The sequence below is a fragment of the Quercus suber genome, unplaced genomic scaffold, assembly GCF_002906115.3.
Source record: "Quercus suber isolate HL8 unplaced genomic scaffold, Cork oak 2.0 scaffold_895, whole genome shotgun sequence".
Classification (NCBI taxonomy): Eukaryota; Viridiplantae; Streptophyta; class Magnoliopsida; order Fagales; family Fagaceae; genus Quercus; species Quercus suber.
In genome coordinates this window covers 1-15,548 of record NW_027070321.1, presented here as the reverse complement: position 1 = coordinate 15,548, position 15,548 = coordinate 1, and the positions used below count along the sequence as shown (strand labels likewise).

Below are 15,548 nucleotides of genomic sequence, written 5' to 3'. Positions count from 1 at the left end.
AAGACTTATATTGTCTCGTTTAAAGCCATACAATCCTAAAAAGTCAAAAAGTAAAAGAGGCTTTTGTTCCCAATTAACCGAACAATTTACTTGGAGTGCTTTCATGATATCAGCCCCATTTGAATTATGAATTCTTTTTGCTCCATCAATTCAAGCAAATTAGCATTCACTTTACCTAGCAGAAAAAAAGAAAGAAAAAAAATTAACCTTTCGCTTTATTATAGTCTCAGTGTTTGGTCATTGTCTTGATGACAATATCAAAAGCTTTCTACGCAAAGGCTGTCTATTGCATTATTATTATGAATATTTGATGCCTACAACAAAGTTAAAAAAAAAAAGGGCTGCTATAGATTATACAGAAGAAAGATATGACAACCCTTTAGTTAAAGAAGAGAGCCCTAGTAAAAAAGAAAAAAGAGCTAGTAAACTACCATGTTTCACCTAACTGCTACTCCATTGTCGGCCTTCTCTTTTGTTTTACCTTTTTTTTTGTGTAATTGTGTGCCGCTCAGGTCTTACTCAACCCCCAAACAAGGAGACAATGCTGCTTGTGCATTGTAGATGGACACTTTTACTTTTCATCTTTGGCGGTAATCAAGCTATAAAGCTCATCATTGATGTTGTTTTGGTGAAGTATATATTAATTACCACACACCATTGTTACCTATGTCAAATGCACATTCTTTTAAGTCTTTATCATTTTTTTTTTTGGTTGAACGAAAAACGAGGCTATCAGAGTGAACTCATCCACCACAGGTCACATGAAGGCAATAAATAATATCACATGTACCACTGGGGTTTTGTTAAAATTATCGCTTGAACTGCTTACCAAGTGAAACAATTTAATAACTTCTACTATCAAGCTACACCCCACCAGGGCCGGCTCAAGGTATTGTGGGGCTAAGACAACAACTGTAAGTGAGGTATATTCTTATACTTTGAATATTAATAGAATATTTATTTAACTTTTGGTTTTTTTATTCATTTAAAATCTATTTTTTCAGAAAAAAAAATTACAATTAAAATGAACTCATTGCATTATTCAATGACTATACAACTAAAATAAACACTATTTATTGAATAAAGTAACTAAATACTAAAAAATTATGATTGAAAATTTTAATAAAGTTATATATTTGATATTTCTAAATAGAATGTGAGTATAAATTTATTTATTAGTGTAAGATTAATGAGTTTTTTTTTTTTAACATTTATGTGTGAGAGATTAAATGATTAACCCATCCAATGAAAATATTTTTCTTTAACTGATTTATTGGTGAATACTTAGGGCTTAATTAATATTTTTATTGGTACAAAAATATCTCTATTAGTAAAAATTTAAGGGTCTTTTTTCATTGGAGGCCTTAAGTGGTTGCCTATTTGGCTCACCCATTAAGCCGGCACTGCACCCCACAGTGGTCATTCTTAACATTTTTTTAGATCAGGTAGAATCAAACTCTAAAATAAAGTATTAGAAACTAGTCAAGTGCTTCGAGTAATTTATTATTTAGCCTAAAAAAATGTAGGAGTTGTCAATCTTAATGATGTAAGGATGAGATTATATTGCACTATAATATTTATCTGTTACAATAATCGTCATGCATGAGCGAAGTTGCCTCGTGCCTCTACATGAAGCAAAATCCCAATTTAAAAGTATTTGAAAAACATTCCATGATTTATGCAAGCATGCATAAAGATTAAAGAAACTTTGCAGTACAATTTAGTAAGATGATATATTTATCTATTCACATCACATGGGTTCAAACTTCAAACACATAAGTGCTTCGAGTAATTTATTATTTAGCCTAAAAAAATGTAGGAGTTGTCAATCTTAATGATGTAAGGATGAGATTATATTGCACTATAATATTTATCTGTTACAATAATCGTCATGCATGAGCGAAGTTGCCTCGTGCCTCTACATGAAGCAAAATCCCAATTTAAAAGTATTTGAAAAACATTCCATGATTTATGCAAGCATGCATAAAGATTAAAGAAACTTTGCAGTACAATTTAGTAAGATGATATATTTATCTATTCACATCACATGGGTTCAAACTTCAAACACATGATTGCTATGTGTCATGTAATGCTTGTTGTTATTAATGGTGCAATAAAAATGGGCAAAAGTTGGTGTACCAACAAATCAAAAATAGGGTTTATAGTTTGGCTAACAACAAGCCTCATGATTCTAAAAAACAAGAGCTATATAGCTCTCTGTCATGTCATTTCTATGATATATGATCACGATTCATGAGTTGTAAATCTACCAGACATTACATGTAATTGAATATATTTTATTTATAGGGTATGCCTACATCCTAAGGAACAAATAATTCTCTGGAAACCCCCACACGTCCACCCCAAGATTCTAGCCCTAATAACTCTCTCCTATTGTCCACGATACTCCAAGGTGCATGGTTGTGTAATTGTGAAACAGCACCAAATTCTCTTCACAGTTGACTTGTACATATTTCATGCTCATAATTAATAGGTTTTTTAAGAAACTCAAATCCCAACAACTCTTTCTTTTAGACCTAGTTTACCTTAATTGCCAATGAACCCTACCCTTTTCTTTTTGGTGATTCATACACAAATTAAGTTAATACCACTTGGAATATAGAGGATGCATCTCATTTAGCCAATTAAATCTCTCTCTTTCTCTCTCTCATATATATTGAGCTCACGAATGGGTTGTATAAAGAACATTATTGGTGTTCAACTCTTAATTTAGTCTATAAATGTATTTAAAAAAAATTCAGACATCTATAGTTGGTAGTTTAATTTATGAATTAGAATTTCAGTTATATGCTTTTTCTTAGTTGATCAGTTCTGGCCGACAATTTCTGAAGATTTCCAACTATGATTTTCTTAGTCTATATGTTATTTTGGCTTTTTCTAAACACTTGGTTTCAGATTTCAATTAATTGTACATGATAAGATAATAAAACTCTTGAAAATCTGGGGTACCATTGGAGTATTAGTTTGCACATCATAATAATCACAAAAAGTTCAACTCTACTTCATGCAATTAGGTAGGGTGGGGAAGAATCTCTTCGTACGTATATTTGATTTAGGACAAGATATGAAAGCTCAATCTCAATCATTGAAGTGGGGATGGTAATGGGTCGGATCTGTGGGTTGTCTAAATCAACTTGATTCTGAGGTTTAGATTTTTTTTTTAAGGGTTTATGGGTTTGAAAAATATTTGAGTTTCTTTTAACTTAGATACCAGAATCAAACCTAATTGTCAATTCAAATTATTAAAATACATATATTTTTAATTTTATTTACACAAAAAAGTATATGGTTTTTATAATAAAAGTAAGTGTTCATCTCTTTCTTTCCTAAAATATTACTTAAGTGTAAAACTGCTTACTAATGCTTAAATTTTGTTAAATAGTAATATTTTTGATTTTTGATTTTAGGTTGAATCAATTTAATGGGACCCATTTTACTAACTTATGATAGGATAAATGAGAGGGGTTTAGTATAAATTTATGTTTTTCAAATATATATATATAGGATTCGATGGGTTTAGGATAGAATGTCTAAAATTTAAGGTTTAGTGAGGATTTGATATGTAAAAATATAGTTAGACTGTTTTATAATTAAATAAAAAAAGAAATAAGTCAATAACTATTGAAGAATTTTATATTTGTTTCTACTTTCTATATATTGAGGTGTTTTAGTTCAAAATAGAGTCCTTGCAGGATAGCATATGTGTTAGATTTAGTCTAATAATAAGATTATTTCTTGGAAATTGATCAGATGAATTAAACCAAAATAATATAATAATAAAAGGTTATTACTTGGAGAACATGGATTTGTAGAGTTTATAAATTGATCTCCAAGTTGAAAAACCATATTAATTTTTGCCACGTCAAATATGGACTTACCATGAAGTAGGTTTGTTTGTTTCAATGAAAAATCTCATGTAAAGAGAATTTTTTGCACTTTTCTATTTGATAGTATCAGTAGGAAAAAAAATTTTCAAAGAAAAACTCTCTCTTAATTTTCTTTATTTAACTTGGTGTGAGATAGAGTTGTTTTCCGCAAAAAATTTCTGGAAAACAACTTTATCTCACACAAATTAAGCTTAATAAGGAAAACAATTCTATTTTACGCCAAGCTAAATATGAGAAGTCAAAAAATAGTTTTTTAACTTATTGTAAGGTCGTTATTAAACATAGGAAAATGAGATAGTTTTTTAGAAAATACCTTTTGGAAAATGTTTCATTTTTCAAAAAAAATGTTAATATAAAAACAAATAGAGAGCTAGACAACTAAGTATACTGCAAAACACTATAAACACTGTCAAACTTAGTTTAAACACAATACACACACACACACACACACACACACACACACACAGAATGAGATTCTAACACAAATGCAATCACAAACTCCACTAAAAAGTTATGGTAACTACTAAGGGAAAGTATTGTGTGCTATCCAACTTGGTTGATTCCCTTCTTACCTTTTTATTTATAAAAAAATTAAAAATTAAAAAAATATCCCCTTTTTTGGGGAGGAGAGCTAGACAACTAAGTATATTGCAAAACACTACACACACACACACACACGATTCTAACACAAATACAATCACAAACTCCACTAAAAAGTTATGGTAACTACTAAGAGAGAGTATTGTGTGCTGTCCAACTTGGTTGATTCCCTTCTTACCTTTTTATTTAAAAAAAAAAAAAAAAATTCCCCATTTTTGGGGAGGGGAGCCGAACCCACAACACAAAGATTGAGAATAGGGCTAGATGTCAATCGAGCTACAAGCTTGTTGGTGATTCACTCCTTACTTTCACTTGATTTGCTTCATCGGTTGCATTAAGAAGTTTGTTTTTTGGGGCTAAGTATGGTTGCATTAATCAGTTATCCTTTATTTATTTGCTTACATATAGCTGACATTTTTTTATTAAAAAAAAAAACTCATGGGTGTAGTTACTGCTCTCAACCTACTTAGACCCTACTCATGAATGGCATGGGACTTGCCACTACTCAAACTCACAACTTCAGACTCGCAAGATAATGTAAGCTTCTTACCACTAAACCATCTCCCCGAGTACATAAAAACATCTGCACGTGTAAGTCATTAAGTGTGTGTGTAAGGCTAGGTACTGTATAAGAAGATAACGGGCCAACAATAGCCATTGCATTTTATCTTAGCAAAGATAAGACCATAAAAATATGACAAGTCTTGCCATTAAAAAGATGATTCGTGTCACTATCATGTCATGGCCTATTGTTTCTCTCAATTAACTCAAATCTAGTGGAGTTCAGCGTGGACATGCAAATAAATTATTGCCATTCACTTATTGAAACAATACACGACGCCTGCACTATTCATAATTTCATACCATGATGTGACATGCTCCTCATGAATTGTAAACTAGCCTTCGATTTCATCTGCTCAAGAGTTTTAATCCCACATAGCACATCTAACTTTTTTTTCCTGTTCCCTTTTGTCTTTCTGTAATGCGATAGGATAGAATTTGAATGCAATAGGAACTCCAATTATTTAAGGATATGAATCATGTAAGATACTAAAAGATGGTTGAATGATTCAAGTTTTGGTTAAAGACTTAAAGTAACATTCTACTTTGTGTTTTCAATGGTAAAAGGATTTTGTTTGTTTGAACAATACAGAGAGTAACGAATTCCGTATAAGTGTTAATGATTTACTTGTAGAAGAATGCACATGAATGTTTAATATGTCCATAGTTGTTCGATAGAGGGGAATTTTGGGAAAAGGAAAAATATGGAGTATGAGATCCATCAATATCTACTTTGATAGAGGTTTATCGTATTCCATAATTAATGTTAGAAAACAAGAAACCACATCCACAAAAACTTTGAAATTTAAACTTATGTGGTTCCACCAAAATTAGGATTTCATTCACAAAATCACTATTAGAGGAGCTACAAAAGATAGAATATAAGAATATAGATAATTACAATAATGACCTACAACATTTAAATTATTTCCAAGTATCAAAATTATTGGTGTAGATTTGTGTTCCAAACATTTTATCGTTTCTTGTGAGTCTCACATTGGTTTGAAGTGGGCTCATTCATGTGTTTATAAGTCATTGTTCACTTTTAGTAACATCCTAAGATGATGAGTTTAGTGTGAACTCAAATTCTTACTCAGTCACGCGTGATCATTTGGGCACACCAATTTTTTTTCAATCTATGTCCTAAACCCCACCCTAATCAACACAAGACATCTAACTCCAATTACAATTCAAATAACCCAAGACAAGATAGAAGGCTTATCTTTTTAATATCTTTCAAGAAGCGAAATGAAAATAATAATAATAATAATTAAAAAATAAAAATAAAAGTGAAGCCAAAAACTGTCTAGAGGTGGGGTGGGATGGATATTTTACAAAGATGATTGAGATATTGATATTTATGTTGATCAGGCCTTACCCTCCAAAAGTACTACGGCTAGGATAAATCTATTTGAAAAGTAAGTGTTGTAAAACTTTAAGGAAGTGTTAGACAATCCTCCACCAAACAAGCTTGAGGTTGTGGGGTAGGTCTCTAATGGCTGCATTTCTCTGCATAGTGTTAATTGCAGTGGGAACCCACAGGCCACTTTTTGTCTTTAAGCCTGGGCTTTGCACCATTGCCCTTTATTTTATTTTTTTTTTCCTTCTTCTTGTCATTTTCTCTCATTTTATTCATAGCTAAGAGCCTAAGAGGGCACAAGTTTGGTTAAGAGGAATTAGAATCATTTAAATTGGTTTTAATTGACTTCAAAGTTACTTTAATTTCTGCAGCAGAAATTACAATTGTACACGTTTTCTGTTCATAATGTTTCTCTATCATTATTCTTATTCCCATACCATATTATTGGCTACAAATCCATGTTAGAGAATAAATGAATGCCATAGCAAAAGCTTTTTGTTTAGTAACACTACAAAGCGCTGCCAAGTTTGTAATTATTACTAATAATGCAATGCAATGCCAACTTTGTCTGGTGTCTTTTCTAAGTTTTCTTTATGATTTAATCACATTGAGCTCTACAAGATATGGAATAATGTAAAGAATCATTAAAGAAACAATTATAAGCATCAAAACATCTGCTCAATTATTCAAGGAAAATGAATAATCCTGTACCTGGTTCATGTGCCCCAAGCTGGAGGGAGAAAAGAAAGTGTAAAAAATGCAATTCAGCTAATTGATTTGAAAAACTAATTAAAAAAATTGAACTATTTAGGGTCTAAATAAAAAAGATATTTGAACTTGTTTATTATATAAGTTAGCGTATTATTAGGAGGTTTAGCTTACGTTCAGTGCTCCTTTAACTAAATGCAATATAAATATAGTATTTATCTAAAATTTATTACATATTAGTCTTATATTCTGTTCAACGTACTGGACTAAAATTTTACCCACCGATAATCGGATAATCATTACCAAAGCTTAATGGATCCCATCAATGACCTTTTAAGTTTGATTAGTCAAATTTACCTACTATAAAATAGGTACACAATTTGTTTTATAAAATAATTAAAAATTGGCAAAAATATTAATTTTGATGTTAACACATAGTATAGTATGAGACCTACTTCGATGATTTTGACGTGCAAAATGAAATGTGCATTAATTACGATGGATACCATACTAGCCTTTCATGTAGCATCATCGTAGTCTGACATAGACCCAAAAAAATCAATCTTCACGCGGTTTGATTTCTTGCTCATTTTATTATTTTAAATTAGAAATTTAAAAATGAAAAAAGAAAAAATAAATTTATTGGGCCAACTAAAAACAGAAAGGCCCAAAAATGAAAAAGAAGAAGCTATTGGGCCAACTAAATATGAAGCTCCAAAAAGGCCCAAAGTTTGACCCAAAATTTTCCAAAAATGAACCCGACGTGAATCGAACACGCAACCTTCTGATCTGGAGTCAGACGCGCTACCATTGCGCCACGGATCCGTTTCTTGTTTTATTATACTTTTATAATTTATATACTTTGTTTACTTATAGCCTCACAGTCGCAATTCGAGAAGCTTAGGCCATGTTTAACTCCTAATGTTAAGAGTTGATTCAAGATCGTAATTCCACAGGTATCATTACGTAATTTCTGACATTGTACACAAGATTGCAACTCAATCCTGGCTACACCTTATTTTTTTTGTTTCCTCCTTTTCTGTCACAGTAACACACAAATATTCAGTTGCTTAGCAGTTTGTTATCTCTTCATATCATTCAAAGTGACAAAGTTCAAACTGTAGAATTGATGGTTTTCTTAACAATTCTTCTTTTCCTTTTTTAAAGGGCATTCTCAATAATTTATTGCTAGTAGTTACTAAATTTTAATGGCTTGAATCTTAAGGAGTTCCTCAACCACAATGAATATTATTGCAAGATGAGAAATTGAAGGTGGAGGACCCTTTGAAGTCACTTTCAAGTTGGTAAAAGGTTCCAAAAGATCCGATGGAGCAGGTTATGAAAATTCCCCATCATAGTTAGTCACAATAATGTTTTTACAACTCTGTCCATGTTCAGTACAATCAACTCTACTTCAATTATTGCAGTCACTCCAACTCCAGAGGCATTACTATTACTCGCAAGTTTCCTTTTAGAAGATAACAATGCTAAATTATTTTGCACGCTTTTGGAATCAACTGTTTTGAATTTGAAGGAATTTTACACCATTATAATCATTGTTACTATGTAAAAAAAAATAATGCATTTTGTGCTAGTCTCTCAAGGCACTTGAACACCATAAAATCATAGGACTATCAAATTGGTGAAGAATGGCACTGGAATTGCAGTGACTTTTTATGATTTCTTACCTAAATGAGTATCATTCTTCAACATTTGCAGTTAAATAAAAAGAGAATTGTGGGCTAAGGGAAAGAGGTCATGAAAAATTGGCAATATAATTAGCCTGTTAGTGGCCAAATGCTTTCATTGAACTCAGTGAGGCCGTGAGGGTATGTGTGACAAGGAAAAAGTGTTAGACAAAATGCTCAGTTGGGTATTCATTCTCATATCCATTGTAATCATAGTACAATCTCTCTCCCTTTCGTATATCTCTGTTTGCAATCAGTAAGACCCGACACTGACCGTTGACATCAAACCTCACACATTTGAGATTCTGCTTTTTTCTCCCTTCCCTGCAACAAAAGATCAGTTTGCTTCATTAGATTGCACCAATCATAGCCCCTATCCTTTCAAAAATATCTACAATTTTATAATTAAAGAAGCATTAAGCTGTATATGAGTCCCATGGTAATTAAAGAAGCTTAATGCAGCTTATAAAAATATTGAGATATTTCTAGGGCTGGGAAGGGCAGAGGTAGATATTAGATTTTAATTTAAACTAGAACAAAAACAATAGGTGACTAGGTGAGTATCTTGTGCTCTTTACACAATTAAATGGCCTATTAGTTTCTCTGAACACTTAGCCACTCTAGAGGTCTCCTAAGTCCTAAATAAACTGCTTTCTATTTTCATTGCCAGGAATGACTCCTATTATGTATTGATACAGCCAGTGGCAATCCATGTGCTGGAATGCTATCTGACTATGATATGCAGTATATTATGTTTCACAAAACATAACAAAATTCTGCAGGGTGCCATAAGTCATAACCATCCTATAAGCGTCTAAATCATGAAAAAACAATGTATCCCTCTGATCCATCTGTCCCAGCATGAAGATTTTTCTGGAGGCTATTATTTGACAGGCATAGCTAGTGCTGATTGAAAGGGAGAAATTCAAGATTTGAGGTGGAAGATGAGCTTACGGCGTGTGATTGTTAATGCCATTGATGAAGCGCGCAATGTTACTATGCTTGTCAGGACAAATGACAAGGCTTTTTGAAGTATCAGTCGCAGAAAGCAATGTCATCATGCTATCTCCATCATCATTTTCACGATTCTTCAAGTAATCAACATCTCCAACATATTCTGTAATTATCGTTAAGTCCTTTATAAATCTATCTGCCTCAACCGTGAACCTGTTTAATCAAACAAGGTTACTAAGCTAGGAACCAAACGTGAAATGTGCAACAATCAATTTAGGGCTGAACTGTATATCACTTACCCTTCTTGAGGATCAAAAACAACCATGAGAGGTGGCCATTCCCCCGTCTCCATCATGCTCTGGCACAAATTCAAGGTTTCATTGTCTTCTTTTGACAATACCTGAAATGCAGTTGACATAATGGTATTAGATATTGACCAATCAATTTTAAAACATTACCTCTAGCAGCAATCAGGTATTTCATGTATATATCCCTCAAGTGATATTTGAGAACTAATAACAATGTATTTGTACAGTTTTGCATGACTAAAATGTCAAAGGCAGCTCATATGCACCAATGGGCAATTACATTCTTACATAAAGCACCCAATTATTCTAGGGTTGTTAACATGTTTATCTAGTCCATCCAAGCATCCATGGTTATCAAAATCTCAATCTGGATCCTACGATCTTACGATTTTATGATCCCACCTGTCTAAAATAATCCAGATCTTTTAAGAATCTTTGTGATAATTCAAAATCAGTAAAATCGTATGATTCTAATGATCCCAAATGACCTTTGTTTTTTGTAATCTTCTTTAACCCGACAAAAAGCTCAATTGAACCTAAATGAAAAATAAAATCCTAATAGACCAAGTTTTTCCACTCTAATGTAGAGAGTGTTAGTTGGACCCAAATAAAAGAATATTTCAATAAAATGTCACATTTTGAAGTTTTTGGCTTTTTTAAATAATGCTTACAAATAGATATAGTGATGTCTAGTAATTATAACAATAAATATATAATTTATTTGATTATTTAATATACCAATGTGTATTTTTTTTTTCTCAAATAATATAAAATCTTACGATCCACGATCCAATCTTACTATTCACGATCCCACCTACCTCCCACGATTAAAATCCCGATTTTGACAACCTTGCAACCATCCATATGAGCACCAAAAATGTTCTTCAAATGAAGAATGCAGAAATCACATTATACAATCCTTGAATTGATACTATATTGCGGGGCATTAAAATTGTATTATAGAATCAGTAGTCCTCTTTTTTAATTTTAACTTTACTTGAACCAAAATGAAAATACTCATCTAAAAGCCACTGATTTCCAATCTACCTGCATTCCCCCCAGCTCAAGGGCTGCACGATTAGCTGACCTCGGTGCCATGCCAGGTCTGTATGTGAGTTCATTACTAAATTCTGTCCGAGTGGCTGTCAATGCCGTTGCAAGTGACGCCATTTGCTCCAATCTCCTCGCGGGATCCTCACTCGGGTTGAATGGTAACAACCTTCTTCTCTTCTTTGATATCACTATGCTACTAGGTCGCCTCCGTTTCTTTCGGTAATCTAAAAAATAAAAAATACATACCACATTAGTTTCAAACTATAAGAGATGGAAAACACAAGTGTTACACAGAAGAATTGCAACATTGTTCAAAACTCTCTTTACCTTCAACTAGCTTGTTTCTTGAGTCTGAAGATCTTTGAATGCGGAAGAAATCAACAATTTTGGTTTGAACAAGGGGGAATGCTGCACATCATCATTGAAGAAACCAATTGATATGAGATAAATTACAACGCAAATGGACAGACAATATTTTAGGTTGCTCAATCTTCAATCTTTACCAGTTATGCTAAATGATTAATTAAATATTAACAAAGGGCAAAATTTAGTACAATTTTGTAAGTATTGTCCCTCAGGCTCCTCAATTAAATTCAACAATGTGGCTCATTAACCAATGCAATACAACCATGAGATTTATTAGTTTATTAACGAATAATGCCCCTCTATCTTCTCAAATATTTTGAAAATGATACTCCTAGGCTTGAATAAATAAGGGAAATATTAAAAGGGTTTATTTTATTATGTGCCCCAAAAAAAAAAAAAAAAAAAAAAAAAAAAAAAAAAAACCCAAACATCCTAATGCAAAATTGCTCTTTTATGGCTTTTTTGTATTGAAGGAAACATAAGAAGAGTAGAGTAGAGTTTGCCAAAAATTAGGCTAATTTTCAGCCAATTCTATTCTACTCTCCCTCCTTCCTCTCAATCTAAATTGACCGTTAGAGAAAGAAAACATTGCATGTAATGTGCAAAATGGGCATGAAATGTATAAATCAACCATCAAAAGTCCTCGATTTAATTAAAGGGGTCAAATGAAAACCCATATCTAATACATGCACACAATAAAACCCATAAATACGCATCAAAACAAAGCATTTGACACAACCCAGTTGGCAATTAGCATCAAATAAAAAATAAATAAATAAATAACCCAATAATAACAATCTATAAAATAAGCATGTGAGTATCCAAAACTACATCAAATAAATTTCTTTAAATAAATAAAATAAAAATAAAAAGCTTTGAACTTACACTTCAACTTGTTTTGGCTCTTTGAGCAAGAGTGACAAAACCAAGAGCCTTTGGGACGGAAACAAGGATGGGCCTAAGGCAAAACAAATGGTACCCTTTATCGCATTTGTCACACAGAAGAAGCTTCGACCCGAAATCACCCGACCCACATTCCTGGCAGCAAACGCCGTCGTACTCTGAATCAGACCCCGACCCATTTTCTGACTCCGACCCATCTTCCACTTTCACGTCCACCGGCTTCGGAGCTTGAGTCCTTCGCCTCAGCACCATTCTCGCTGTTGGTCTCGACGCCATAGCTGAAAGCTTCAAAGAAATTTCTCAAATTGTTGTCAAATTGTTGTTGTAATTACTTGATTGGTATTGTGTGAATTTATTTATGTTGAATGAAATGATTTGGCGCTAAATTTTGGTTTCGCGGGAAACGGGTAATTTTGGCGCCACTGTTTTCAGGCGTTGGGCTGCCCACGTGGACTAAACCCGCGCCAATATTTTTTTTTGCCGGCAAAGGTCGTATTTTGTTGTTGGGCCTTATGCTGTGGCCTTTTTGAGTATGATCCATAGCACTTCTATATTAATTTCATTTCATGTTGTTTTACTTTTATGGTAATAAATTAATAATTAACTGTGATCGCCAAGGCCAGACCCAAGACTTTAAGCCAGAGGGGGCCGAAGTATAAAGAAAAAAAAATACCAAATAAGCATTCATATAGTATTAAATAATTATAAATACACAAAATTATTATTTCTAAATACATTAATATGTAATCATCTACCAAACAAAACAAAACAAAAATAATGTTTTTTTTTTTAATACTAGACTTGTTAGGATTTTTTTTTTTTTTTTTTTTTTAAGTTAGAGCATTCATAGTGATGGTGCTAAAAATTTTAGCTTTTAGCACCTTAAAAATCTATTTTATCTATTTTACCACCTTATTTTACAATACACTCAATATCAAATGTTTTTTTTTAATCACTTCATTTAAAATAATATAAACAACTCATTAAAATAATAAAGGAAGATAGAGAATTTGATATTTTTAATTGAAGGAAGAAATATAATTTTAGTAATATATTATATTTTATTTTTAACAACTTGCTACAGTCAACTATTATTTATATCAGTTTACTTTAATTGCAAAAAAAATTAGCTTTAGCTTTTCCTATAACACGTGATTTTTTGGTTATTTGGTGGTAAAATAGTTTTTTTTTTTGCTAAAATAAAATTACCATTATGAATGTTTTTATTAAGTTTTTAAGTTGGATATTTGGGTTAGAATAACCAAGCTAATTGGAGAAGATGGGAGCCTAAGGTTTTGAAAAGAGGGCCCAACTACAAAAATAAAATATATAATAATAAAAAATTGGACCTAAGGGGAGCCCGAGCCCCCTTGGGCCCCCACCTAGGTCCGTCCTTGAATTGATCACGCTTAGGTAGAAGACGTCAACTCAAGTCGCTCATTCTATCATTTTTTTTTTTTCATCAAAAAAATAAATTAATAATTTTTCAGTATTTCGAGAGTACTACTACTTATTATATTCATGTAAGAGAGAGGATATAAGGAGTGCCATGTTGTTGTAATTTGACCATACTAAATAATTACTCATTCGCTTTGCAATAATGGCTTAATGGCTTTTTCCTTTTATGGATTTTTTTAATTTATTTTGATGATTCAATAATTGGTGAAAACAAGATTTAACTCTAAACGTGCCCATTTAAAACATAAGAAAATGTCTATTGAACTACAAGATCTTTGACTCTTTAGGAATATTAACTAGCTTTTTTATTTATTTACCAAAACATTTTTTTATGACTACAGGATGATGACTATAGGGGCCTTTTTTGCATACTATGCGTTGGGTTGGGCTACCTCCAGCGGTAATGGGCCTGAGTATTCTGAGTAAGAGAGTTGAGACCGGTCCAACTGTAACTCACTTTGGGCTGGCTTATGCGCAAATTAGGTCTCGTCTGCCAGGAGTGTACTTATGGCAAGCAAAGCTGTTTCAAATGATTTACTGCAGGCAAATATGATAACAACAGGAGAACAAAAATACAATGACCTTTTCTTAATGAAAAATGACCAAGTAATCCCTATTTATGACAATCACAGTGATAACAATGGTTTTACAAAAGAAGTAAATGATTAAGTGACAATATGAGTTAATCGAAAAATAAATATCAAGTCAAGTTTGGGTTCGTAGAGACAAATACCAAAAAGGAAGAACGTCTCCTCTCAATGCAACTAATCTTCCACGAAAAAAGATCTTGCCGTGAGGATTAATAACTTTGAGAGAACCAGACCTAAATGATTAGTGCCCAAAGGAATCTTTTTTGTTTACTTGCCTCAAAGAGAGTAGGATTTCAAGGGGGAGAGAAGAAAATCGACCTACTGGTGCATGCCCACTGTATTATCTTTCTTTGTTTTATGTTTTCTCTCTTATCTTTTTTCTTTCCCTTGTTTTCCTTGTGTTTTCTTTTACTTCGCGATACCCTATATTTTTCGATAATTTTCTTAGGGCAGAACAAGGGTCTTCTTATAGGGCCTGCCATGACCAGATTTTATCACTTTGCCCCATAACTGCCTTTGTTTGGTCTAAGCGTACTTGCCGACCACTAAAGAGTTCGTTTATGTGCCACTTATCCTCGCCAGACAAAGGCAAGTTTGTTTCGTTTGTTAGTCCACCGTGGCACCCTTTCCTGCCATGGTGTAAATGCTTTCTCTCTCTTTCTCTCATGGCATGTACCTGACGGTTCCCCCTCAAGCTTGCCTCTTTTGGGTAGTCTGTCATTCTAGCATGACGTACCTCCCAAAAGGGCTTGGGCAAGAGCCACAGAATAGGTCTTTTCCCCTTTCCCCACCACCAAACCATACCCCCATTACCTCCTACCTCTGACCCATGACCCTACCACGTCCCATATTGGCTAGGTACAGGCTGGTAGTGCTTGGGCCTTGCGTTCTTCCCTTTCATGTATGTCCAAAATCTGCCTGCTGCACATGTGTTTGCCGCGGTCTAGAGCTTTGTTTTTACAGTTTGCAGCACCTCTTCGTTCTTTTACGTAGGCCGTTTTATAATTCATTGTTCCCTTTAGGGGCTGGGATTCATTTGATACTAGGCTTCACGTTTCTTCCAACCTACTTCTTGATTGTCATCATGTCCT

The 15,548-nt window shown here is 33.0% G+C and overlaps 1 protein-coding gene and 1 non-coding gene across 2 annotated transcripts; both read right to left on the bottom strand.

Annotated features, from left to right (window-relative positions):
• Nucleotides 1–7,890: 7,890 nt before the first annotated feature.
• TRNAW-CCA (transfer RNA tryptophan (anticodon CCA)) lies at nt 7,891–7,962 on the bottom strand. Its single transcript has one exon. It is a non-coding gene; the product is annotated as a tRNA-Trp (tRNA).
• Nucleotides 7,963–8,903: 941 nt separating this feature from the next.
• Nucleotides 8,904–12,729, bottom strand: LOC112008849 (histone-lysine N-methyltransferase ATXR6). Its single transcript, XM_024041201.2, is given in 7 exon segments — nt 8,904–9,149; nt 9,780–9,992; nt 10,079–10,179; nt 11,135–11,364; nt 11,468–11,548; nt 12,392–12,448; nt 12,451–12,729. Coding segments are annotated over 7 exon segments (1,077 nt in total). The 5' UTR covers nt 12,686–12,729; the 3' UTR covers nt 8,904–8,989.
• Between the last annotated feature and the right edge of the window lie 2,819 nt (nt 12,730–15,548).